Source organism: Equus przewalskii, chromosome 15 (assembly GCF_037783145.1).
Source record: "Equus przewalskii isolate Varuska chromosome 15, EquPr2, whole genome shotgun sequence".
Classification (NCBI taxonomy): Eukaryota; Metazoa; Chordata; class Mammalia; order Perissodactyla; family Equidae; genus Equus; species Equus przewalskii.
Window position 1 is genome coordinate 70103778 of NC_091845.1, and position 27341 is coordinate 70131118.

The following is a 27341-nucleotide window of genomic DNA, read 5'->3' on the forward strand; positions in this document are numbered from 1 at the left end:
GCACTCTATTTTCTGTAAATCTAACAGTGAGTTTGTAAAAGGAATTTACAATTATTTCAATTTTATAGTTGTATAATAGAAATGGCACTAGAATATTTTAAAATTCAGGATATATTTATGTGATAAACTGATACGAGAACAAAAATTCCTATACTAATATTTTAAGAACTCAAAACACAACTTAATCTAAACTTCTAGTTAATACATTAAAAATCTCAGAAACGTGGGTTGAAAGAGTACTAAAAAGTAAATTATATTTAAACAATATACAATAAAAGAGAAAGATAAGCCGGTAAAAATACATTTCACACCCACAAATACAATACAGCATGCTCAAATGAAAGACTCAGTTGCATTTGTATGCATATATAAATCAACCATGGCATTGCAGATAATAAGAATTATGTTGGTCAATATTTCCTAAACATTTACTACTGTGTGCTAGACATCATGTCTAGTGCCTCACAAGGATCAAGGACCATCTCAATTAATTATCTTTATAACCCCTGTGGTAAGCTGGAAAAGTCTGCCAAGGCTTAAAGAACTTGCCCCAGGTTACACAGCTATTCAGCTGTGAAGAGCTGGGTTATGAATGCAGGCACGCTGACTTACAGAGTCCAAGCTCTTAATACACAGACAATTATACCAGGAACTCAATGAAACATAAAATGGAAAAAAATATTTTTCCTCTTCCAGAAAGAAGCTACCTTTTAAAGTAATAGCCATCACTTAAAGGTAACACATAAGAATAATATTAGCCAAATTTTACATCTAACCTAAAACCATTGCAAAAAAAATTTGCAATGCCAAATTTCAGATTTCAATTTTGTCTGATAATTGAAACATTTAAAATAGCATGGTATAGCATAATACAGCATGCAATGATATGCTGACATTTATAAATTAAAAACCTTATTAAAATAACATTTACCTGTAGATGTTGAAACTTGAGCAGGCCACAACCATATGTCAACAAACACATTTTGTGTAAACTGTGAATAAGGGAGGTCAAGACAGCCCAGGTCATCTCAGGATAGAGTTCCATCAGTTCTGACTCACTCACACCATTGTGACTAACATTTACGAGGCAGAGAATCTAGGTAGAGAAATGAATTAACAATGATCAAAAAGCACCTCTAGGGGACGGCCCCGTGGCTGAGTGGTTAAGTTTGCATGCTCCGCTTCAGCGGCCCAGGGTTTTGCCGGTTTTGGATCCTGGGTGCAGACATGGCACCGCTCATCAGGCCATGTTGAGGCGGCATCCCACATGCCACAACTAGAAGGACCCACAACTAAAAATACACAACAATGTACTGGGAGGCTTTGGGGAGAAAAAGGAAAAATAAAATCTTTAAAACAAACAAACAAAAAGCACCTCTATAAGTAACAGCTATTAAAATTTCCGTAATTCTTTAAGCTTATTAACTTCTTATTCAAACATACAGTTCAAATGATTGAATAAAGCAAGAAACAGATTTCTTAGAATAAAACACACTTTCCAAAAAATATTAATTAACAATAAGACCATTATATATAAAATCTAGCACACCAAAGACAACACATATACAACAAAAATTTGGTGAAAATTAAAACTTCAGGCAATGTATTATTAAAAGTAACAACAGAGTTCCAATTCTGGGAAGATGCTAGAAGAAAGTGGCCTTCCTACTACAAATGCCTGTTAATATCAGACAACATAAAACATTTCTAAAAGTATAGTTGAACCTGCAAAAAAGAGAGGGAAATCCCCCAGGTGCCAAAAATGAATAGGAAACTGAAAACCAGAGGGCTACGTGCTGGAGCTGCTGTCCCTGGGGGAAGTAGCAAGAGAGGACAGAAAGCAGCCCCTGTACTTAAGGAATTGGGTTTTCACACCCAAAATGGGGATGGAAGGTGAGCTCTTAAACCCCATGAGGTGAGGAGTTGGAACTAGAATGCCTGCCAACACTAGGACCTTCCAAAAGCTGTACCCTCAGTGAAGGGGCGCACGAGGAAAATGTCAGCCCACAGACATTGTGGGCTTTGGGGTAGGGTGGAAAGTCAAAACCCCAGGAAGCCCCAAGCTGAGAAATTAACATAAAAATAGATCCACATTCAAACCATGAGTTCAGCAAGGTTGCCAGATATAAAATGAATTTTCAAAAACCAAAATTGAATATGCTAGCAAAAAACAATTTAAAGATGTTATTTTGAGTATAGAGTCCTTAGAAACAAATCTTAAAAGACGTGCAGGACCTTTATGAGGAAGAAGATAAAACATTATTAAAAAGCATTAAAGAAGATGACTAAATAAATGGAGAGCTATTTAGTTTTCCACAGAATTATATCGTAATTTTCCCCAACTTAATTTCTAAGTTCAATGCTATTCCAATTAAAATTCCAAAATAAGTTCCCATGGCACTTGCTGAGCCAATTCTAAAATACATATGGGAAATTAGCCAAGACAATTGTGAAGAAGAGTAACAAGAGGGGGTTTGCCCAAGGAAATATCAAAGCTTGCTTTAAAGTTCTAATAGTGAAGACACTGTGGTATTGGCCAGAAATAGGCAAAATTGGAACAGAAGAGCCTAGAAAACAGACTTGTGTTGATACGTGAGCTTGATATTTGACACGTGGCATTCCAAATCAGTAGAGAAGTTGTACTATAGTACATACGAAAATGAAATTAGCTAGCCATATGATAAAAGATTAAAAAGTAGATTCCTTCATACAATAAACAAAAATAAATAAACATGAATTAAGGATTTACACATGAAGAACCAAACTATAAAATATTGTGAAGGAAAAAAATATATATTAGAACACTTTTATGATAGCAAATAATTTTTTAAACAAGACACAACAGGCATAAACCATAAAATAAACTGTTGATAAATCTGACTTCATGAAAACAAAACTTTGTATGATGAATTACACCATAAAGTTAAAGGACAAGAAACAAACAGGAAAAAGACATTTATTTGCAAACTATAACAAAGGATTTTTATTCAGTAGGCAGAACATTTAAGAACTATATAGATCAATACAAAAAAGATAAACAGCTCCATTAAAAAATGTGTAAAGGACTTGAACCACCAATTCACATAAGAGGAAATAAGAATAGCCAATAAAAATGAAAGGTTGAAAAATCTCACTGATTATCAGGAAAAGGCAAATTTCCTGAGATTTCACTTCTGGCCACAAGCACACTATGGCTGCAAGTATTCCTGTATGTGCTTGAAACATATTTAAGCAACATTTAAAAAGAATTGCTATTTACTTCAATTGACACACAAATACAAACAAGGCAAAATAATTTTTCTTTGATAAGTTTATTATACTTTACCTGTTTCATTAGTTCTTTATCCATATCATTTGCCATGGACTCCTGGATAGATCGCAGAACAAGTCTATATAATGAGACAGTATCTTGACACTGGAAACACTGATGAAGGATTTTATCTAAATTGCTTGCTCTGCCAGCACTGTTGGAATTGAGAATAGATTTAATCTCTTACAGTCAACGTCTGTGAAAAATTTGTAGTAAATAAAAACAATGCTTTATTTTATCTCTATTTTTTGTACTATAACTGATAATAACAGGAATTCAATAAAACATGATACAGGAAAATGGTAGTTTTATGAGCCTCCTAGAGTCATCAAATTTATTTTAGTATACTATTTAATTCAATTTAATAAACATATGCTTGGACTTACTATATGTCAAGCAATTACTACACATTATGGAACATAAAAATGAGTAAGACATGGTTCTGATCATATAGAAGCATGCCACCTACATACAGGAAGCAGGAAAATAATTACAAATAAGCATTATTAGTTAGTTAGCCATGCAAATTAAATTTGTTTAGAGCCAGAATTTGGAAAACATCAAGCTAAAGAAAATCACTAAATGGGGGTTTGTTTTAAAATATTACATCATATTTACCAGTAGTTTCCTTTTTAAATATAAAGATACACAGAAAGGAGGAAAAAAAACAAACCAAAATGGTCCACAGTCCCTCTTAAAATAGATGATTTCAATAAATACGGTTGTGCATCACTTAATGAAGGGGATATGTTCTAAGAAATGCATTGTTAAGCGATTTCGTCGTGCGAACATCGTAAAGTGTACTCACACACACCTAGATGGTCTAGCCCACTACACACCTAGGCTGTATGGTACTAATCTTATGGGACCACCGTCAGATATGCGGTCCGTTGTTGACCAAAACGTCAGTAAGCAACGCATGACTGTGCTATGAAATGTATGGAGAGTGCCTCACACTCTTGCATATACCTATGCAAGCCACAGGTGCTCACAGAGGCCAGACTCACTGCACAACTCTGGGAACAGTGGGAAAGGACACTGGAAATATCATGGGTGAGGCAAAGCTGTAGAGGATTTTTTCATTTTAAGTTTGATGCCTGAGATGAGAATGCGGAATTAAGAGACAAGAGTACTAGATTCAGCGTCTAGAACATGAGTTGTGCTAGGATTACTATCTATTGTGATGGATACCATCAAAAGTATTAATGTTTTTTACCTCTGATTGTGAAGAAACAAACAAAGTAGGGTGAGGCTGTCCTGAAGAAGAAATAAAAGTAGCAAAAGTTCCTAAGGTTTATCTAAAGGCAAATTACTGATGGATATCGAAAATAGAAGAACTATTTTAAAATGAAAAGATTCCTAGGATTTGAGAATAGAGACAATTAAAAATTCCTACCTACATACCTACCTACCAATATTTAAGGACACCTGAAAAACTTTTTTTTTTTTATTTGAGGAAGATTAGCCTTGAGCTAACTGCTGCCAATTTTCCTTTTTGATGAGGAAGCCTGGCCCTGAGCAAACATCCGTGCCCATCTTCCTCTACATTATATGTGGGATGCCTACCACAGCATGGCGAGCCAAGCGGTGCCATGTCCGCACCCGGGACCTGAACTGGCAAACCCCGGGCCGCCGAAGTGGAACGTGTGAACTTAACCGCTGCGCCACCGGGCCAGCCCCTGAAACAACATTTTTATACCTCTGTTGTCTCCTTACTTTCTCAAAGCTAGAGGCCTCGTGTGCCCCAAAAGAGGGTGAAGACGGCCTTCCTTTGCAACCCCCAGTAGGAAAAGGTTAGTGTGATGAAAATTTGACAAACAGATCCAACAAGTTCTGATAATTCATGGGCTATCAGTCTTCAGTGCTAAGCCACACACTCACAGGACGTTAGTATTGCTGTTAGAATAAACACAATCTGAATGGCCCAAGAGACTGTCCTAACGATCAGTTCTCCATCTCACAGGGTGAGGAAGTGGTCTGCAGCCAACACAAAACATGCAGATCATGTAAAATCACCGCCACTTACCGCGCGATCATTTTGCCGAAAAGGGTGACATAAAGGGCATTACAGGTTGCAGCAGAACGACAATGTCGTTCTAGCTTCTTCTCCTGCACCAGTTTACCCAAGAACAAGACAAAAATACAAAAACCACCCTGGAATTAAGCGGTCTTTACTGTGGAGCCATCAACAAATATTCCTGCAGAAGTGACAGGGTTCCTGCCATCTCATCAGCAGCAGCACTGCCTTGTGGAGGCGGGCCACAGACGTGGGGCGACATGCAAACCTTTTTCTTTCTAAAGACTGGCACCTGAGCTAACATCTGTTGCCCATCTTCTTCTTTTTTTTTTCTTCTTCTCCCCAAAGCTCCCCAGTACATAGTTGTATATCCCAGTTGTAGGTCATTCTGGCTCTGCTATGTGGGATGCCACCTCAGCATAGCTTGATGAGCAGTGCCAGGTCTGCACCCCGGATCCAAACCAGCGAAACCCTGGGCCGCTGAAGCGGAGCACGCAAACTTAACTACTCAGCCATGGGGCTGGCCCCCGTGCAAAGCTTTTTTCCTTTTAAAACATCCACTTAATATAATATAGTAAACCAAACCTTAAGACCAACTTTTTTATTCCTTCCTCTATATTCGTTATTACTTTAAGAGCAAATGAATTTAACAAAGAAATTACTAAAATTCAATTTTCCTTATAACACTAGAGAGTTCCTATATGGAATTTTAAGTTGCATATAAGGTGTTTTATAGGAAAGCCCATAGAGAATAAAAGATAGCAGCAAAATAAAAATACTTACCTGCTCTTTACTTAATTTAATGTCTACAGAGTGGCATTCTGCAATTATGATAGATTTTGCATCTTTTGGATTTAAAGGATCAAGATGAAGTGTAGGCCACAACCTTTTATTTAAAGAAAAGAAAAATGAAACTCTCTTCTAATAATTCACAAAAGCGTAATCTACCCACAAGTCAAAATCCATCACAAGAATTAATTTTTTACACTGCATTCATAAAATAAGAAACTAATCTCTGTTAATCATATTAAGTAATATTATTTCATTTATTCTAACATGTGTCATTACTTTCAGCAATTAATCACAACAAAGACTCTATAAAATAAACAGCATATACGTTAGGCATCGAAGTGGTAAAACATTTCTAGTTCTATGTTCTACACTATCCGTAACACTAAACACAGCTATTAGCGCCTATGAGGAAGAGTACAAGACACAGTCTTTGCCCGCAAGTTACTTGTAATCCAACTGGAATTGAATCATCCAACAACATGCATTCTCACCGGGGTGGTGAAAATTGTTTTGGGGTCGGGGGAGAAAAAATCTTACTCTTTTTATGTATAAAGCACAAACATAAACATGTATCTGTTTAAATATATAAATTCATATATAGTATATGTGTGGTATTAAAATTTCAGGGGGGGAGGTGATTAGGAAGAAAATATCTAAAAAGGTTCCTTAAGGGGACAAAAATAGGTTGAGAAACACTGTTCTACAGAATTCAACCACTGTATCCCTTTTTTGAGGACTGTTAAAGTAAGCTCTCATTCCAGGGTAACAGGTGTCTGGTCTATTATTCCCCGCCCTCTCCCTATCTTCCTCACCCATAAACTACCCATTTAACTGCCCACTAGACATTGCTACTTGGAGCTACAACTGGTCACTCAGACTAACCACGTCCAAAAATAAAACTCATGACCTTTTCTCTACAAACAAGCCCATCCTTTGTGTTTCCTATTTCAGTTCATGAAACCACAATTTACTTAATTTCTCAAGTCAGAAACTTGAGAGTCATCCCAGCTGCCTTCTCCCTCACATCCTAGATCTAACCTCCCACCAAATCCTATAGATCGCACCTTTTCTTGAATTCGTCCACCTTTCCCCATCCTCACTGCCACTTATATGAAAAATATGAGAAACACAAACACATATCAAAAACCTTTCCTTGATAGTACTGAAAACATTTCATGTAGGCTGAAAGAACTAAAGTTAGCATCGTACCTCCATGCTGGAGGGCATGTTTCCACATTCACAGAAACAATTACTCTGACGTTCACTGGCAGCGGATCTATCAGCCATTTCATGTGTTTTTCAACTTGCTTAAAAATATAAAAACAAAATTCAATCTATTAATTCAAAACATTTCAAAACAACCCAATAATAGCTCCCCAAGGAAAATGAAATTCTCATTAGGTTTCTCATTATTATTAAGGATAAAACCTTACTTTTGGACGATTTATCTCAGAATATTAAAAGAACAAATGGCAAAACACTATTATTGCTGATCTGAACACTGGACACTTTAAGGAAACGTCAAGGCCCTAATAATTTGTCAAAATGAACAATCTTTGCCAGTTGTGTAAATTCAGTTGGTTTTTCCGAATAAGATACTAACACCTACTGGCATATGGTACATTTTTTTATCCACAGGCTTCCTCCCTAGAAATTAAACAGAAATAATAGAAACAACATCAACATTTTCTTCTCACAACATATAATTTAAATGCCTACTATAGCCATCACTCATATTTTTGTCTCTTTCTGAGTGTATCAATAGATTACGAAGTGAAAACAGTACCTGAACTTGATCTATAGAATCGATAATGATGATGACGCTGCCTTGATGACGGGCAGAGAGCTTTTCTAGCCAACGTGGAAATTCTTCCAGAAGCTTGGCGGGATCCAGTGTCAGAGTGGAAACTGACCAAGAGTGCTGCATCAACTACAAGATGAGAACACAAATCAAAGTAGCTATACTTTATCGCAGCTGGGGGGAAATATTTCCATTCCTACTTTTTACCAAAATTGAGTCACCAAGAGAACCCCATTGCATTGAGTATTATTTTTAACCTTATACAAAACCAAAACAAATGGGTTATATTGACAATTGGTTTATCATCAGGTACTTAGCCCCAACAATTTCTGTATCTAAAAGAAAATCCTGATAATTCCAAAAGATGGCGTACTATACCTTTAGAGTTAATCGTTTAATAATCAAGGAAGACTCTGAGCTGGTTGACATGGGCCTCCCCACAAAATGAGAAAGAATTAGCGTGTTAGGGGAATTCTTCTGTTGTAATTGAATCCTGAAAGAAAAAGACCTTTCACAAGACTGATGAAGCTCCTTTACAGCCAACAAATAAGGAATTTACAATGCATTAAACATCAAATGCTACCTCACTGTCAGCAATCACGTGGTTAGTCACTTTTGAATAAACATGGGAAATTTCCGTTTTTTTCTCCACTTTTAGATCCTTTTAAATAAACTTCCAAAAATTATAGATTCATTTTAATTACAAGTTGATGTTCACTAATGCAAACCAAAATAGTGTATGTTTGAGGTTAAGGTATTAGGAAAATGAACATTAACCTTTAGTTAAAAATATCTTATTAGAGGAAAAAAGAAGTTTCTTTGTTGAGTACAAAAATATTACTGTGCAAACATAACTTTAAATAAAAAAGCAATAAAAAGGAAACATATGCTAACTCTTCAGTGTAAATAATAATTATGAATGAAAGAAAATATTCTTACTCCTTGTTTTTAAATAACATGAAATAAAATGAAACTAAAAAAGAATTTATTAGTTTTTATGAACCTTAGTCCATAATTTGAAGAACTAGTTTACATTCATAGTAAAAGTTATCCTTTATTTCAATATTCTTTAGGAATTATTTCACTCTAAATAGTCTTTGTCTTGCTTCAAATATTTAAAATCTCAGTGAAACTTTTAAGATGAAGCCAATAATTGAAAATCAAGGCACATCCCCTCTGTAATTCCCTAATTCCACGCCATACTGACCACCCCTTACACAGCACTCCTTTAGCTCTGACCTATATAATTTATGTACAATCACAAATGCTCCCATTTCCTCTTCCTCTCTCATTCTGTGTCTTATCACTAACATCCAAATTGTATACACGTCAAGGCATGAATCTATTACTTTACTCTTTTTGCTTTTGTTGCCAATCTTTTTTTTTTCCTGCTTTGTCTCCCCCAAAACCCCCCAGTACATAGTTGTATATCTTAGTTGTGGGTCCTTCTAGTTGTGGCATGTGGGATGCCGCCTCAATGTGGCCTGATGAGTGGTGCCATGTCCGGGTCCAGGATCCGAACCAGCGAAACCCTGGGCCGCTGCAGCAGAGCGAGCGAACTTAAGCACTCGGCCACGGGGCTGGCCCCTCCTTTTTGCTTTTGTAATATTTAGTTCAGGCCATGCAGGAGGGCAGACGTGCAACAATACATTTTGTTGAATGAATTCAGTAATTCAAGTGACAACAATGATAATTTCTGCATCATACCACTTTGATAAAAGAAGGGATTTTCCAGAACCTGGTCCTCCAGATACAAGAAGGGGTGGAGTCGGTGCTGGTGCCGCCACTAGATCATTAAGGCGTTGGTAATACTAGAAACAAAAACAAATGTAAATCGTGAGGAAGCACATGCCTCTTAGAATACTAAATAGAGTCAACTTCTGATTATCCTCTGCTATCCCTGGAGAAAATGAAATCTACTTTTAGTCAATAACACCCTCATTAACTGCTTACTTTTATGGCTAAATACGCCCCAAGTAGCAAGCTAAGAATGGGCCCTGATTTCTTCTACACACAGTACTGCTGTAAGTTAACAGATGAGGGACAACACTTGAGATCCCCGTGGGGTTTTGCAGTGTTCAGACATTTTGCAGAATGCTGCAGGGAGGCCCCTGTATTACCCTGTAGCCCCTAAACCACAGGAAGTCCCACAGAAGGCCTTGAGGGCACTGGCAGGCATCCTTGACCTGGTCAGAACATCCTCCCTGGAGACCCTTCAGTTTCCAGGGGTTTCTGAGAATAGGTCCAAACAAGAGCAGGTTTTGTCTGGGGCCTTGGAGTCTCGCAACCCGCTGCAGAGAGTCAAGTTAGGACAGGCCACCTGACATCTTTCTGAAATTGAGGGAGCGCCAGTCAAGGTCCAAGAACCTGTATCTGCCAGGCTTTCCCCAGACACTAAAAACTGCAAGAGCTATAAAAAACCACGCTCAGAAATCCCAAATACCTCAGAAGTTACCAAGGAGTCTCCAAAGTTATCTTGGGGGTTGAGATGTTTATTAAGTGTACGAGTGGTCTAAATGATAGCTGATGAGGAATTAAAAGAACTGGTAATAAGTAGTTTGTGGCTAGCTTAATGGTAGCAGAAATTTCCAGCAACTACAATAAGTAATTACTTGGTATAATTTTTCAATAAGTTTTTCTGTTTGTCATATCTAAATACAGAACATCTTCCCAGAAACTCAAATAATTCTGATAGCAATGATGCTTCTCAAGAAGCAGAGGGCTTTATTGATTTACGACCTCGTAAACCCAAACAATTTAGTTCATGGTTCCACATAAAGCCTATTTATAGAACCACGGTTCCCAAGTTAAGACCCCTTACAAGAGAGGAAAGAGCAGAGGCTTTGGAGCCAGAAGACCTAGGTTCAAATCCTGGATCTGCTATCTACTCCCTGTGTGCTCTTAAGCAAACCACAATCTGAACATCAGGTTCTTCATTTATAAAATAATGATAACAGTACTCTCTTATAAAACAACAACAGTTTGACATTTCTCAAGAGCCAGGAATTGAGCCAAGTGCTTCATATGCATTATCCGGTTTAGTCGTCCCAACAATCCTTTGAGGTAGGTACTACTGGTTATTCCCATTTTACAGACAAGAAAGTCAAAGTTTAGAGTAAAGTAACTTGATCAAAATACAGAGTTAGGAAATGGTGGAACCAGGACAGAAACATAGACTAAGTTATAAAAGTCCTATAAAAATACAGCTGTTAGTGACAGCTATGGTAATAGTCTTCAAAATATTAGTTTCTACATTAATTTTTAAGTTTTACTAAGTATTTTTTGAACTTGGACATAGATTCTTCATGCACTTCAAATTCTGTTCACTGGTTTAGACATTTAAGCATGCTGATGGACTGATTCGCCCATTGCATTAACTACCGTGCTTTGTTTTCCGAATGTTTGCTATTTTGATTCCTCCAAGAATTGGGAGAATAAATGGCGTTACTATTTTTTTTTATTGAGGGAGATTAGCCCTGAGCTAACATCTGCTGCCAATCCTCCTCTTTTTGATGAGGAAGACTGGCCCTGAGCTAACATCCATCCCCATCTTCTTCTACTTTATATGTGGGATGCCTGCCACAGCATGGCGTGCCAAGCGGTGCCATGTCCACACCCGGGATCCCAACCCGCGAACCCCAGGCCGCGGAAGCGGAACATGTGAACTTAACCGCTGCACCACCAGGCCAGCCCCAGGCATTACTATTTTATCAAGTTCCCTAGCTCTCCTAATCTTGGTTTGGTGGATTGGAGATGGTAGCATAAGGAACATGTGGTTGATAAATCCTAATCTGTAACTAAAAATGTTTGATGTTCCTAAGTATATTTGACTCTCACATATCTTCCATATGATACACACCTAAGCACATCTCAACATGGATAATCAAGCCTTGAGGGCAGACACTAACATGATCACTAACCTCGAGTATCTTTAGGGGAAAAAGCAATCATAATACAGCCTTTAAGCGGCAATGGATCTTTGTTGGAACAATACACCAAATGCTTACTTTCTCAAATCCCAACTCATGGGCTGAATTTGAAGCCTGTTGAAAAGTTTCCATTTGCTCTTGCTCATCATGTATGTCCCACAGAACATCACCAAAATCATCTTCTTCTGGAAGAGAATCTTCACTGCCCAAATCCTTAGTCTCCAGGTCTGTGTTCTCAAAGCCGAGGATGTCCTGAACAGCAAGAGCAAGCACACGAAAACGAACGAAGAACGTAAAGACCTGCAGCAGTGTCAGCACGCTCGCCTGAAGCGGCTTACCCGACCAACGGGGCAAGTCCAAACCTCCGGCCGGGCACACTACCTACAAGAATAAACTTACAACTGGAAAAATAAGCACTAGCTTAAAAATAAAGAAAAGAAACAGGGAGATACTAAAACAATAAAATCAAAGACCTCTCTTTTTTCTTAAAAATAAAGTTAGGGGGATTTTTTGACTCCCATGGGATCTGTTTTCTGCAAAATGGGTATACAATATCTTTGGTTATATCTGGCCGGTGAATACTTTTAAAGATTGTGCTAATGCCTAAGAAATACGCTGCTTTACATTTTTATAAGAATTTAACTACTAACATGAGGTTTCTTCATATCAAATACCTCCACTATGATATCCAGTTTTTATATCAGGTCACTGAAAATATGTTGTTCTTCAAGCAGTAAAGATGGTAAATATGTCCATTTTCACTTACTGCCATTTATTCTGATCAATTCATTTTATTTATCTTGGTCCTAAAGTTCACAAGGTTGTTGAGAAGATCAAAATTGGTACTGTCAATCTTTATACTAAAGAACACTACACAAAACCTGTTGCCAGAAGTCTTATCATTATGTTTTGGGGCTCACTCTTTTTCTTTGATAACAAATCTCCATACTTGCAATGCAAGTTAATTTTAAAAAGTAATCTAATCCCTTACTTCTCAAATATGGTCCCTGGCACCCTGGGGGAGCTGTCCGAAGGTATGGGCAACCACAGGCTAAACATGGTATGTTTTCCTCTTGTGCCCGTTTTACTTGAAGACAGGGGGTTCTTTTTCTTTTTATTATCATTATTAGAATTTTTGCTGATATATAATTTTAAGTGATTTCTAGTGTTAAAAATAAATATGGGTATAATATCAAGCAGAAAATATAACTCATAAATCTTCAAGATAATACTTGCGACATCAGAGAAACTTTCCGTTCAAGACAGCTCTAGGATCCATGACCTCAGACCCCGAGAGGTGTGTTTTCACCCCTCCCTGCTGTTAGGAATAGTGTGGTGGAAAAATGCGAGGAAGATTTTTTGAATTTACAGAAATTCAAGATGCATACAGAATCTGAGGAGGCTCTCTATTGAATAGGATGAACATTTTCCCTCAGATACTTCCTTTTATCTCCCATTTTTGTAATCCATTTTACACTTAACAGGTACGGAGGCATCAAATAGCTTTGTGAGACAGATGAGAGATAAAAATACATGATACTAGGGCCCAGCCCTGCGGCCGAGTGGTTAAGTTGGCCCGCTCCACTTCGGTGGCCCAGGGTTTCCCAGTTTCGGATCTGGGGTGCAGACATGGCACTGCTCACCAGGCCACGTTGAGGCGGCATCCCACATGCCACAACTAGAAGGACCCACAATTAAAAATACACAACTATGTACTGGGGGTACATGGGGAGAAAAAGAAGAAAAAAAATACATGATACTAGTAATACCACGATAATATCACAGGACTGACTCCCACCAGAAACGATGGCTCTCTCCCCTGATATTGTCTCCAAAAAAACAAACAAGTGATTTTTCTCTGGAAAACTCAACTTTATGGAAACCAGTCTTAAAATATTTTAGATAAAATCTTACAGAGAATCTATATTTACCTGTTTAATAATCTTTTCCACATAAATATAAGTTTTATATACTCCCTCTGCAGGATCTCCTGAGTGATCAATGATCTGGAAAAAGAAATTTAACAACAATAAGAAAAAACAGTAATAACATGAGGAGGTGGTGGTGAACACTTTTATAGTGCTTATGTGTCAGGAACTGTTCTGAGTACTTTCCATACATTAGCTCATTTATCCTCACAACAACCCTACGTGGGAAACACTCATTATTACCTTCATTGTACAGAAGAGGAAACTGAGGCAAGTTAAGTAACTTGTTCAAGGAGACACAAGGCTTTAGTGTGAACAATGTTGCAATAAAACAAAAAGTATCCTTCTTTTGATTATGTGTCCTAATTTTGTCCAATGTATTTCCGTACTACTCAATATACACAACCTTCAAAATACATCAAAATCCACCTTTATGCTGATAGAAGACTAGGCTGATACTAAAATAATTAAAACAAAGAATGAAACGGCTCTGAAGTTTAACTATAATAAAATTGTACTCTTTTCTCTTAGCCTCTTTACTAGGTTACACGGGTCTCAAGCTATCTTTTCAATACTAAATGATGTAAAGAAAAATGCTTCTATTCACACGTGATCTTTTCTGGCTGGGCATAGAGAAATTAAAACTTTGTTAAAATCACAGAGTAGTTTCTGATTGTATTCTTAACTATAAACATTTACCAAGTTATCTCAGTGTGCAGTAACGCAAAATCTTGTAATCGCTATTCTAAAATATATCCCGCCATGCATCTAGCGATGATCAAATCCTTTTCCCACACTTCATCAGTTCTTTCCTTTTCCCAATACTCTTAGGAAAGGTTACTATAAAAAGGCTCCTCCTTACACTACTCCTTGGTTAACAGAAGACAGAAGGACTCTGCTTGGGGAAAAAAGCACAGTAAAGAATCTGATTTGTCCACTCACAGATCATACTCTTTTTAGCCACATATCGCTATTTATTCCTTGCTTTCTCTCATAGTCCACAACCAATCTGTTATGAAATCTGTTGGCTCTACTGCTAAAATTGATCCAGAATCCTACTGTTTTTCATCACCTCCTCTACCACTACCCTAGTCAGAGCCACCAGCCTCTCTCACCTGGATGACTGTGACAGCTCGCCAACTCTGCCCTCCCCGACTACCCTCCGACGCACAGTCAACGCTCAGCATAGCAGGCAAAGAGATCGTGTCAGAGTAGAATTTCTTCTGCTGCTGTCTAAAGTCCTCCCGTGGCTCTCCATTTCACTCCAAGGGAAAAAACGAAGGTTCTTGACGATCGTCCCCCTATTACCTCTCCTCCTAATCCCCCGACTCGCTCTGCTCCAGCCACACTGGCTTCCTTCCTCTCTGAAAACTCACCAGGCTCACTCCCACCTCGTGGCCATTGCTCCAGCACTTCCCTCTGCCAAGCACATTCTTAAAAGACAACGCTGTGAATTTTACCTTGGCTTTGTTGGTCTTGTTCAGGTTAGAAACTTGATCAATCAATTGCTGGACAGAGTCAGAAGTGACTTTCCCATCCTCCAAACGATGATAAATTAATCGCGGTTTGCCTTCAGGGTTTTTCAGAAAAGCTTCTTCACAGTCTTCCAATAAAAGGCTAGAATGGAAATCAGGATTTCTTGTATTACACTGCACTGTGGCAGCAAACAGTCAATCAACCTAAGTGCCAATAACGGGGCTTTACTACCATGACAAGTGGCCAGAAAAGGCCCAGCTGCAGAATAAGTGAAGCTTTCTAAAAATGGATATTTCATAGCTCTGGTCTAGCTTAGTCTTAAAATATAATATGTTCCGTAGTGGACAGTGAAAGTAGGTACAATACATTGTGCATTAAATTAAATTTTAAAGCAAACACAACCTTCACTTTTTTAATCTAATAAAAAAAATACTCTCAAAAATACTGTTACGCGGCTGGCCCTGTCGCCGAGTGGTTAATTTCATGCACTCCACTTTGGCAGCCCAGGGTTGCCAGTTTGGATTCTGAGCACAGACCTACGCACTGCTCATCAAGCCATGCTGTGGTGGCATCCCACAAGGAAGAACTAGAATGACTTACAAGTAGGATATACAACTATGTGCTGGGGCTTTGGGGAGGAAAAAAAAAAAATGACAAAGATTGGCAACAGATGTTAGCTCAGGGCCAATCTTTCTCACCCATAAAGTATACCTTAAAAAAAAAATTCTGTGAAACATGGCTCAAAATAATGCACCAGACTCATGAGACTTTGCATATAAATGGAAAACCTAATTCCGCTTACAATTACACAATTTCCAAGTTAAAACACAAATATTATCAGCCTCAAGATTTCAACATTTTTCTCTGCTCTAGTCCTGTAGATTTTTCTCATCCAATACATGATCTGAATCTTCACACCCAAGATACACTATAAGAAAGATCCAGAGGGAGATGGGGAGGTTAGATAGCTAGTAAAAATCTCAATTGAGTTAAAGTCTAAAAAAATTCTAACTTTGCTACAAGGTACCATAACTACAGTTTGTACTATTCCTATTTACATTCTAGAAAAATCTTAGAATAACCTACTAGTGTTTTCTACACCACAAGGAAAATTACAACCAATTCCCCTTTCTAAAAAACAATAAATGAAAGTTCGTCTAGAGAGGCAAGCTAGTGTGTGTACGCAGGGGAAAGCTATTACGTGATTCAGACCTTGCATAATCAACTAAAATACCAGCCCCAATACAAAACAGAAGAAAATAATGTTCTATTACCTATCTCTCTGCCAATTAAATCAATCTGAACCATAGAAGTTTTCCTTGTTGAAATCATTCTGACCATGTTCTACAGAATTCTGGAACTGCAACGGTTCATTTGTTATTACTTTGGGAGGAAGTCTGCGGCCCATCTGGATACCAAAGAACGAGCCTTCTACTTAGCCACATGTTCCTATTTCAAAACAGTCCCTACAAAACTCCTATGTGGGGCTCAGATGAAACGATAGGACGCCTGGGATTTGGTTCAAATACTTGGTGGGAGGGAAGCAGAGGGGTTACTGGGTACCGCTCAGGGGACCTGTTTGTAGATTCCTCTTTTAGGAAGACGGGGAAGCCATCAGGAGAGGTGAAGGAGCAACCTGAGAGAAATTAAGCCTCCACCAGCCCCTGTGTGGCTTGAAGCCCACCCCTACTGTCAGGCTTCGAGACAGACATAAAAGAAAAATAATGTACAATAATGTACAAAATATGGATATAAGGTAAAAAAAACAAGATGGTTTCAAGGATTAAAGAATTAATAAGAGAAAAAAACAACAAATGATATGTATTACCACTTGAGATAAAATATTACCCAGATATTAAATAATAAAACAGGATATTTTCTTAATAAATATAAAAACAAAACAGGAAAAGAAAAGGGGGTAGGAGGTAAAAAAACCCAACTAAAGGACATCCAGTTGAAGGAATTCTTAAACTTGTTTTGGGTGAAGGCTCATTGACCAGGTGGCTCCCTGGCCTCTGGGAAGAGTCTTAAGGATCAATGACGAGTTACACTGCAGGGTCTCTGGGAAAGCTTAGGGCTCCACACACTCCCAGACACCGTTCAAGTCAGAGCTGGTCCTCAATAAAGAGAGAAAAATGCTTTGGAAGGGTAAAATCCAATCAGATAGCAAATGTAGAAAGAAAAATTAACCCCCTCATTCCACCTATTTTGTCTTCTATCTAAATATCTAATTGATTAAAAAAATCTTTATTTGCAGACTAGATTCATTGGTGTGATTAAATTCACATTATAGGAAAACTGCTCATTTTATTGGATTTAAGTAGTAAGCTCCTTAGAGAATTAAAAACATGATTTAACACCTATATAAGTGTTCAAGTACCTCTCAATTTGTATCTGAAGAAAGAAAATAATGAAGGTTAATGCTGATTATTGAAATCAGGGGTCCCCAAATTTTCTGTTTTAAAGGGCCAGCTAGTAAACATTTTAGGCTTTGCAGGCCACACGGTCTCTGTTGCAAATACTCAGCTGTGTAGTGTAAAAGCGGCTGCAGAAAATACAGAGCTGAATGAACATAGCTTTGTTCCAATAAAACTTTATTTGTAAGAAGAGGTGGCTGATCGGATTTGGCTCAGCGCCATAGTTTGCTGAGCCCTGATTAAAATGATCTTTACACTAATGACGTTAATCTTACGACCTACTAAACAAACCTAACAGTGCAAAACTTTCAATTCTTTATTTTATTTAACTATGAAAAGGCATAGAATTTATTGAATTTCATGGATGGTTTTTGGTTATAAGAATGCAATTAGAATTTATCTTTCAGCTTCATTTGGCAATCTCAATCCTATTTACAAGTTAAACTCCTGTAGTAAGTTACAGAATTTTCAGCTTACCTTGGTAAAGTTAAATGAATGAATAAGATAACTAATGAGCTCTTCTCAATTTCCCATTTTCTTACAGTGAGGTACTGATTTTCAACATCTATTGGAAAATGCACAGCATGGAAAAAGTATCCCATTGTCTCACACATTCTTTTAAGTTTAGGTGAATAGTCCTAAAAACAAATGAAAACATATAAGAGCACAGCTTACTGAATTAAAGATCTAGGCAGCTTCATACTACTTAAAATAAAAAAGCATGATTTAGAACAGGTTATGTTGGATATTTTCTGATTTAAAATTTAAAAAAATATGTAATCACATTTTAAAGAAAATCTTTAAGAGAAAAGGCAAGGTTTTCTATTAAAAAAAAACAGCTTAGCAACTTGGTTGTTTCCTAGCTCAGAAAATGATTTATTTCATAATACAACATAAAACGGTTGGAGAAAAATATTAGGTTATTTTGCTTTGGTATTTGTTTATTTTTATTATTATTATTGCAAATGATTTGTTTTATTGTTATAAAGAGTGAAAAATATAAATCCATAGGTCTATACAGTAAAAAGTGTCCACCACATATATTAGAACTCTAAAACAAACAGATAAAATAAAAATATGTTGGTCTATAACAAATTGAATTACTAAGTAACGATGACTATTATTATGCAATAAATTAGTAATTCCCTCAACATGTCTTTGGGAATAACATATATTCAGGTAGTGAGTGGAAGCTCTGGTTTTCAAAATATTTTATCTTTTTACCAAAATCAAGTAATATCAAAAAGGAAAGTTAAATGAACTTATCAATCAACAATCTGGAGGATGTTAATATAGCAGGTATAAGCATGTGACATGCAGATTTATTTAAAATTCAATTAGAACAGTAGTTGGCAAACTTTTTCGGTAAAGGGCCAGATGGCAAAATTTTTACAAATCAATAATAGCTTAGCAACTTGGCTGTTCTGGCGGAGGCCTTTGTGGTTCATTTAGTCTCTGTCTCAATCTATTCTGCTCTTGTAGTGCAACGCAGCCAAAGACGATGTGTAAATCAAACACTGCGGCTCTCTTCCGACAAAACTTTATTTAGAGACCCTGAAATTTGAATTTCATATAATTTTTACATATCACAAAATATTCTTCTTCTTTTGACTTTTTTCAACCATTTAAAAAGGTAAAAACCAATCTTAGCTCTGGGTCATAAAAACAGGCTGTGGGCCTTACATTAACCCCAACGGCTGCCCTGAGAAATTACAAACCATGGCAAGGATTCAATTCTGCTACAACCTGAAATAGATTCAAGGACAGAGCTAGCAGACAGTAAACCAAAGCAGGCACTATTAATACAGGTCTTAAATATTGTGCACAATGTGTAATGAAGCATTGAAAAGCATAAAGTTCCAAGGCCTTAATCTGAAAATACTGATAATACTAAGCAAGAAAAGCCCAAGATGCTTCCTGTTCTTTAAGGCATATAATCTAGTAGGTAGTAAACTATTTGGTTTAGATGTTGTAGTATAAATAGGACACAATATTAACTTGTATTTTAAATCAGTGAATACAGAATTTATAAAAGTCCTCACCTTAAGGAAAAGATCCATTTCGGGCTGGGTTTCATCTGTATAAATGAGGTAACATCTGACAGTGTTACTCCATAGAGAATGTGAAAACAGGGGAGTAACCTGTAATAAACTAGCCACAGCAATATCCCAGTCATCTGAAAATAAAATTTCTCATCAGTTCATGAAAAAAATTATTAGAAAACATTTGACAAGATCATTCCAAAAAGAGTCTGAAAAAACACAACAGGCGTCATAGCAGGGAATCTGATCTCACTTGTAATACTGATATAGCTTCTAGAATAATATATTAGAAGGCAATCAGTTCTCTAACCTCCAATTCTATCCTGGGGCTTAAAGCAGTCAATGCCACCAGTGGTCTTTGCTGGGGTACCAGTGGTTCCAGTCAAATGTCATGGAACTATGCTAAATGAGATGTTTTGTTAATTTGCTACTTGAGGAGAGCCCACATTCTAAGGCAAGCCTATGGTTTCACCTACTTATTATTCTTGAAATATACTGAGCCAAAAAGAAAGTTCAAGGGGCTGGCCCCATGGCCTAATGGTTAAGTTCGGCATGCTCCACTTTGGCAGTCCGGGTTCAATTCCTGGGTGCAGACCTACCCCACTTGTCAGGGGCCATGCTGTGGTGGTGACCCACATACAAAATGGATGAAGATTAGCACAGATGTTAGGTCAGGGTGAATCTTCCTCAAGCAAAAAGAGGAAGATTGGCAACAGTTGTTAGCTCAGGGCAAATCTTCCTCAGCAAAAAAAAGAAAAAAGAAAAAAGAAAAAGAAAGAAAGTTCAAGAATGGTATAAAATGAAAAGTAATCATATGCCATTTACTGAGAATGAACATTTTAAGACATATTTGACTAATTCAAAAGGCATAATTAAAAATTGATTTTCATTTTGCTAATAGATATTTAAATAATTTTATAGTTTTAAGAAAAAAGAGTAGAGCTACTTACAACATCTTAGATCTGCAGTGGTATTGAAATTCTGAACAGATCTTAGAACTGTTTTGGACACCAAGTTATATAAAAATAACAAAAACATCCTTTTGACTAAGAACACTACATTATATAACTAAGGTTTTTGTATTCTACTCCACAACCTGCTCTAACCTTTAACACCATCAAAGATGCAGAATGAAAGATGAAAAACTACACTAATCTACACTAGACTCTCACTGTTCAACTAAATCACCTAAGAATTCAGACAAGAAGCTCAGTTATTAGAACCTGATTGGCCATTCTGGCCTGGAAGCACCATCTGATCCTGATATGAATTATGTAACCTCATCAGCCCCGGTCAGTGAGAGCACCAGCGCAAGATGGTTTGACACTGGAAGAGACCCAGAATACAAATCTCATGCTCCGCTGATGGTAGGTCTCCCAGCACAAGATTATAGGACACGAACAGTCACTACCATCAGCCAAGGTAATTGGCAAGTGCTGTGTGTTACCTCTGTTGACGTTTGCAAAGGGTCCTTCCACGTCTATAGAACTATGGGCGAACTCAGGGCCCCTGAAGGACTGCTGAAGCTGGATCATACTCCCTATGGACGGCTCACTTCCCAAGGCTCCGCCAGTCCAGTATTCACACTGGGTTCCAGCAGCTGTAACAGCAAGAGATTTTATCTTGTGAAAACCAAATTCGTAAATGTTCAAAAACTTATCACATATCCTGAACAGAGTTTCTACTTTAAGAAAAATATTACAATATTGTAAATACAACAACTATTCAAACTTTAATGATTTTGAAAGTACTTTGCCACCAACCTCTGGCAAGTTCTAAGGTGCTGGTTAACATAATTCTAGTTATCATCTCAAATTCAAAGAGGGGATTAAAAAAAAGATGAAAAGAAACAAAGAATACAAGAACCAAAGGAATTATAGTAACAGAGAGAAGTTAAAAACACAACCCCACACACAAAAATTCTGAGAAACATTTCCAACTGTACAGTTTAGGTATCAATGTAAAATCTGAAGGAAAGCATTTCAAACGAACACTATTACCAGCACACCAGTAATCAACATCGGTAATTCATTAGGATGTAAACTGAGAATGTAAAAAGTATATACTCTTTAACCTCCAAGAGCAACAGAATTAATGTCTGAATCAATAGGTACTTATGAACATGTTGATTTTTTTTTATAAATTATATTTGCCAGAATATCTACATGGCATCCTTCACTAACCACAAGTAAACTGGTATTTGGGCTAAACCTCTGGCAAAACTGAGATTATTATTTGTAGATGTTTGACTCTCAAATGAGTAACATTTCCTCAGGCACTCCTTCTTCATGTTTAAATCAAAATATGAAGAAAGACCTAGAACGAAATATTAACTTGCTTTCCTTAACTTGCCAGGACAATTACAATACAATAATTTTGAAACACTATGCATTTTAACATATGTCAATACTGAAATAACCACTAAGACTAATGTAGGGGTATAAAAGCATCTTCTTAGTCACTCTACACCAATAAGAATCACTTCATATTTTTTCTCAAAAGTTAGTAATAAAAGTCCCAGGATGCTGGTCAGATTCCAATGGTATAAAATGCAAATTAAGAAGGAATTGTCAGTTGTCATATTTTACTCCAAAATGCATCAGTTTGTAAGAATATAATTACAGTTTTTTATAAATGGGAGAGTGACTGAATTTTTCCACCACCTTTAAAAGAGAATCTTTTTTGTTTTTCAGTATCAGTCACACTTTAATAATATTTTCTTGGAATACAGAGGACCCTTTCATTCTATGATTCCAGGCTTTTGTTAGATCTAGAAAAAAAACTATTTTATATGTTTAATTATAAAATAAAAACTTTTTGAATAGTTCACAAAGCTGCATTGGAAACCACTCAGTGAAACAGAATACAGATATTCTAACTGACAGTTGCAAAGAATACATCATTATGGGGAATAACAATGTGGCCGAGACTACTAGCTGTCTTCCAATATCCATTCTCCCCTTCTCCTTTAGTTTCAGAACCCCAAATTTTAGGTAGATACATGGGTCTCCTGCTAATGATTACACTTTCCAATCTTCCTAGGTGAGGTTCTGGCCAACGGGTTTTGAGTAGGGGCATCTGTATACCTTTCTGATTGTGTTTTCAAGGAAAGGAATGTATTCCTTTCCCTCTTCCCCTGGCTGAAAGGCAGATGTGACGGTGGGACCTGGAGGAGCCGTCTTAGAGGAGAGAGAGACAAGCTATGAGTTAAGGTTGGCAGAGCAACAAGACAGAAAGAACCTCAGCCCCTGACAACGTCACAGATTTCATGGAAAAGAGCTGTCATAACAGCTGAGAAAGAGAAAGTGCAAGTCTATCTGTAACAGCAGTCACTTATAGGTTAAAGGATTCAAAGTTGGCTCTAAAATATCACTACACCTATACTGAAGGCTCAAAATATCATAAATAGGAAATAAATTTACCAGTAACATCCGTGCAGTTGTCATCGGAATCAGACTCCCCAGGATCAAACACTTGGATCCCCTGAGCCTGTAGCCTCTGAAGCTTGCTCTCCAACTCTCGCTTGGCCCTCAATAAGTCCTGAATTTCATTTTCCTTGGTCTCCCTAAAAATCTTTAAAAGAAGAATTTTAATTTTGAAACCTTTTCCATAATCAAAAAGTTGTGTCATCAGCTTTTAAGGGAAAAATCTTTCATTCATAAAACCAATATTCGTTTAGTCCTTGATCTTCTCTTTTGTAGGATGAATTATCCAAGTACCTCCACCTCATTGTTCCCTTACTGGAACGCACAGGAATTCTTGCAGGATGCGTGTCTCTAGTGTGGGGCTGTCTTGTGCACTGCAGGATGCAGATTTGTCCCCCTCCCGCTAAATGCCCGCAGTGTCCTCCCAGAGAAAACATCCCAAACATTTCCAAATGCCTTCCCCCCATAGAGAACACTTTCCTTTTTTTTTCAAAATCCCTATTAAGATGTTCACTTTTATACCTTTTCTTTGAAACTATCTTAAGTTTACCAGGTTCAACTTGAATATGTAAAAAGTGCTCTATCTAGTTTTTATAACTTTCAAGACTCCTACATCATTTACTTCTATTTATTCATCGCAGCATTATAGGAACTTTAAAAATATACTGTTCTTATTCTATGTCACTTTGCAGGTAAAAAAAAAAGGAATTTACCTTGAATTGCCTTTTAACTTTATCTCTGTCATGTTCAAATGTAGCTGCTCTCTCCATTGCTTGGTATTTTGCTTCTAAAGCACTTTCCTTTTCGCGAAGTATCTTCTGATAAGTTTTTTGAAGTGCCTGGAATAATTTACATTGTTATTTCTAATAAAATTAGTATTTCTCCAAGTTTTACATTATCTTACAAACATCCTACATATCTTAGAATTTTAACAATCTACTTACTATTTTACCAGTTATCAAGAACTGCATTAATGGCGTTTTATTCAAACACATAATGAAAAAACTGCAAACACAGAAACTATAGTAAATGAAGACACTAAACATTAAGCTTTCAATGGAAATTAATACTTTTTCTTTGAAATACTGCACCAGCTCTTAATCCTCTCTACACCTCAGTTTTCTCATCTTTAAGAGAACAAAAAGTACAATTTGTAAGGCTTAACTTGAAGGATAATTAATTCAGTGAGACCACGTGCTCCTTGGTTCCATGTCTTCCTCATTTTGCTGTCCCTGGAGTGCTTGCAGTGCCTGACACACTGCAGGCCTCCAGTAAACGTCTGACTGAATGGATTAAACAAATACAGAAGAGTTTTTTTAATGCCTAGATACGGGAGAAAGGAACTAAAAGGGTTACATAAGGAATCAGGATTGCTAACAGGAGGAACCTGGGACTGTGACATTTGTCAGCCCTTACTGTACTCTTCCCTGGTTGCTCCAGCCTTCTTTTCTACTTCTATCTCAGTTATTTCCAGCGTGCAGTGTCCATTGCACAGTGGCTTGAACACATGAAATCTGATATCTGAAATCTGGTCCATGTTATGCATGCAAGCACATTAAGACTGCCCAGTAGGAAAAGCGATAAGACAACAGATAGACTGCTGATAAGTATGTCTTCCCAGATAACAGCGCTAATTATACAACAGCTAATGGTGGGGGGGGGGGGTGACTAGAACCCCTAGTCTAGAAGGAAAAAGGCTTCTTCCTTTTAGAAAAATTAGTCTGAGGTATTTATTCAATTCCTACTGTGATGAGCCCAGGAACACTTGGGCTGTCTAGATTTCTTCCATAGTAAAGAAAGAGAATAAACAAACCACAACCCTCAGATGAGCCCAAAACTGATGGCACAAAGTCTCACAACTTTGCTCACAGAGAAGAAATCTCTTGCTTTATATGCTTTTTTAAAACTACTTTCAACTTTTTTTTTGCTAGAAAAGATTCACCCTGAGCTAACATCTGTTGCCAATCTTCCTCTCTTTTTTTTATTCCTCCCCAAAGCTGTATATTCTAGTTGTAGGTCCTTCCAGTTCTTCTATGTCAGCCCCTGCCACAGCATGGCTACTGACAGATGACTGGTATGGTTCCATCACCAGGAAACGAACCTGGGCTGCGTCAGACAAGCGTGGGGAACTTGAACCACTAGGCCATCAGGGCTGGCTCTTTACAGGCTATGTGGACCAGTCAAAATAGATCTACCACAGGGAGGGCATGCAATAATGGTTTTTGAGTAAATTAATCAAATGGGTTAAGGGAATTTGACTACACCTAGGCAACACTTTCATCCACAGCAGTAAAGATGGTGAAAATCAGGGGACTTGCAGAAAAATTCACTTCAAGTTCATTAAAACCTAAGACCTATCGAACTTCACAAAGAAACCGAGACGTGAGCCCCACCTTGGAGGTAAGTAAAATTTGAGGGAGGGAGTTAATAACTACTAGGAGGAGTGTGTTGAGTTGCTTGAACGCTTGTGACCAAAGTCTTGTGTGTATCTTGGGTGAACATACTTCCCTGGAGCCCCCGGAGATGGGCATTTGCTGCTCCAAGACACTGTCAGGCTAATTGCTTCAAGGGGTCTGAATGAATGAACCAGAAACAGAAAGGAGGGCGGTTAGTTAAGGAATCAGTTTAGACCCCAAGAGTATATGTTCCCTCAAATTAAAACGCGGAGCAGTTTCTGCTCAACTTTGAAAACCACTTGTTCTGGAGAGGAGACAGGACGGACGAGGGACGGAGTCAGGCGTCCAGCGTGCAGCCTGGCGGTGCAGCCAAGCGGCTGCGCGGCGTGGGCAGGCCGCCCCCGGCCTCAGTTTCCCGGGGTCGGGCCGCCCCCGGCGAGCGCCCGGGCCCCGCGTTACCTGCAGCTCGGCCCGCAGCCGCTTGTTCTCCGTGTCCAGCTTGGCCTCGCGGCGGCCCATGGACAACAACTCCTGGTTCTTGCTGACCCGGAAGATCTCGTACTCCTTCTTCAGCCGCTCGTACTCGGCCGCCGCGTACTCCAGCTCGGGCACCGACGAGCCGGTGGACTTGAAGCTGGCCCCCAGCAGCCCGCCGCCGCCCGTCCCGCGGGGCAGCGACCCGGGCCCGGCCCCCGCCGCCGCTCCCGCGCCCCGGCGGAAGGAGCTGCGCAGCAGGCGGGCCTTGGGCTTCACCTCCACCGGGATCTCGCAGGCCTCGCCGCCGCCCGCCCCGTACGTGTCCTCGATCACCTCCCCGCCTGCGGGGCTCACGAGCGACGACGCCGTCCCCATGGTGCGGGCGGCAGCCGCTGCCCGTCAGCCGGGTACCAGGAGGGGGGGGGCGGGGTGAGCGGGACGGGGCGGAGCAGCGGGGCGGCGGGGCGGGGCGGAGCATCGGGGCGGGGCGGGGTGGGGCAGTGGGACAGGGAGAGCAGGACGGGGCGGGCAGCCGGACGGGGTGAGCGGGACGTGGAGGGGCGGGGCAGCAGGATGGGGCGGGGCAACTGGATGGGGCGGGGCAGCCGATCGGGGTGAGCGGGACGGGGCGGGGCGAGCGAGACGGGGAGGGGCGGGACAGCTGGACGGGGTGGGCGGGGCAGCCGGACGGGGTGGGCGGGGCAGCGGAATGGGGCGGGGCGAGTTGCGCGGCTGCTGCTTGGGACCCGCCCGCTCCACGAAGGCAATTGGGAAATCTGAGAAATGTATTGAGCGTCTGCTACGTGCCTCTGACTGTGTGTCTCCAAGTTTGCATGTAGTTGGAATGACCAGCAGGACAGTACCAGCCAAGAGCTTTAAGCTTTACAGCCTGAGACCACCAGAGACAATCCTTAGACAAGGTGAGGTCTTTTCACTTTTTGCCGCAAGGGACGTTGGAGGCCACACACCAGAGGAACTGTGGGGCATCTCACCAAATAATGGGAAAGATAGAGTGTTACAGTATTTGGGGGAAGGGTGAGATTTTAGGTGATAAGAAAAATGAAAAGAGATGGGGGAGCTGTTTTAGACTTTAAAGTCAGGGAAAGGTGGAGTTGGCATCTTCTCCCTTAGCCTATCTTGTGTTCTAGCCCTTCCGACTGCTAACTCGGGTTTCTAACCTCTCCAGGTTCAGACCCCTGGGAGAGGGGGCAGGAAAGGCTTTATTTGATTGACACTGCTGTGAGCTGGATGTTGGTGCTCTTTGGACTTGGCAAATGGCTAAAGCTCACCCTTTTTTCATAGCTGATTTTGTAAATTCTTCAGAGACCCCC

General features: G+C 39.0%; 1 protein-coding gene and 1 long non-coding RNA gene across 6 annotated transcripts in view; one reads left to right on the plus strand and one right to left on the minus strand.

Moving 5' to 3' along the window:
* The window catches only part of NPHP3 (nephrocystin 3), a 37738-nt gene extending 11299 nt beyond the window's left edge, over window positions 1-26439 (minus strand). The window contains exons 1-18 of one of the 4 annotated variants that reach the window (XM_070576051.1): window positions 25993-26132; window positions 25642-25710; window positions 23851-23976; window positions 23135-23285; window positions 21160-21312; window positions 19713-19846; window positions 18148-18308; window positions 15238-15394; window positions 13781-13855; window positions 11928-12101; window positions 9628-9731; window positions 8299-8413; window positions 7906-8049; window positions 7329-7426; window positions 6111-6213; window positions 5337-5419; window positions 3326-3464; window positions 932-1096 (exon numbers count right to left, since the gene is read on the minus strand). In XM_070576051.1, the coding sequence (XP_070432152.1) occupies window positions 932-1096; window positions 3326-3464; window positions 5337-5419; window positions 6111-6213; window positions 7329-7426; window positions 7906-8049; window positions 8299-8413; window positions 9628-9731; window positions 11928-12101; window positions 13781-13855; window positions 15238-15394; window positions 18148-18308; window positions 19713-19846; window positions 21160-21312; window positions 23135-23285; window positions 23851-23976; window positions 25642-25668 (2109 nt within the window). In that variant the 5' untranslated portion in view covers window positions 25669-25710; window positions 25993-26132. Of the gene's footprint in view, window positions 1-931; window positions 1097-3325; window positions 3465-5336; window positions 5420-6110; window positions 6214-7328; window positions 7427-7905; window positions 8050-8298; window positions 8414-9627; window positions 9732-11927; window positions 12102-13780; window positions 13856-15237; window positions 15395-18147; window positions 18309-19712; window positions 19847-21159; window positions 21313-23134; window positions 23286-23850; window positions 23977-25530; window positions 25711-25992 lie in introns of all 4 variants that reach the window. The other 3 variants (XM_070576049.1, XM_008534399.2, XM_070576050.1) reach the window with 3 other exon arrangements.
* Window positions 26440-26709: 270 nt separating this feature from the next.
* The window catches only part of LOC139076000 (uncharacterized), a 118153-nt gene continuing 117521 nt past the window's right edge, over window positions 26710-27341 (plus strand). For both annotated transcript variants that reach the window (XR_011527160.1, XR_011527159.1), the window contains exon 1: window positions 26710-26930. This is a non-coding gene — a long non-coding RNA (uncharacterized lncRNA). The remainder of the gene's footprint in view (window positions 26931-27341) is intronic.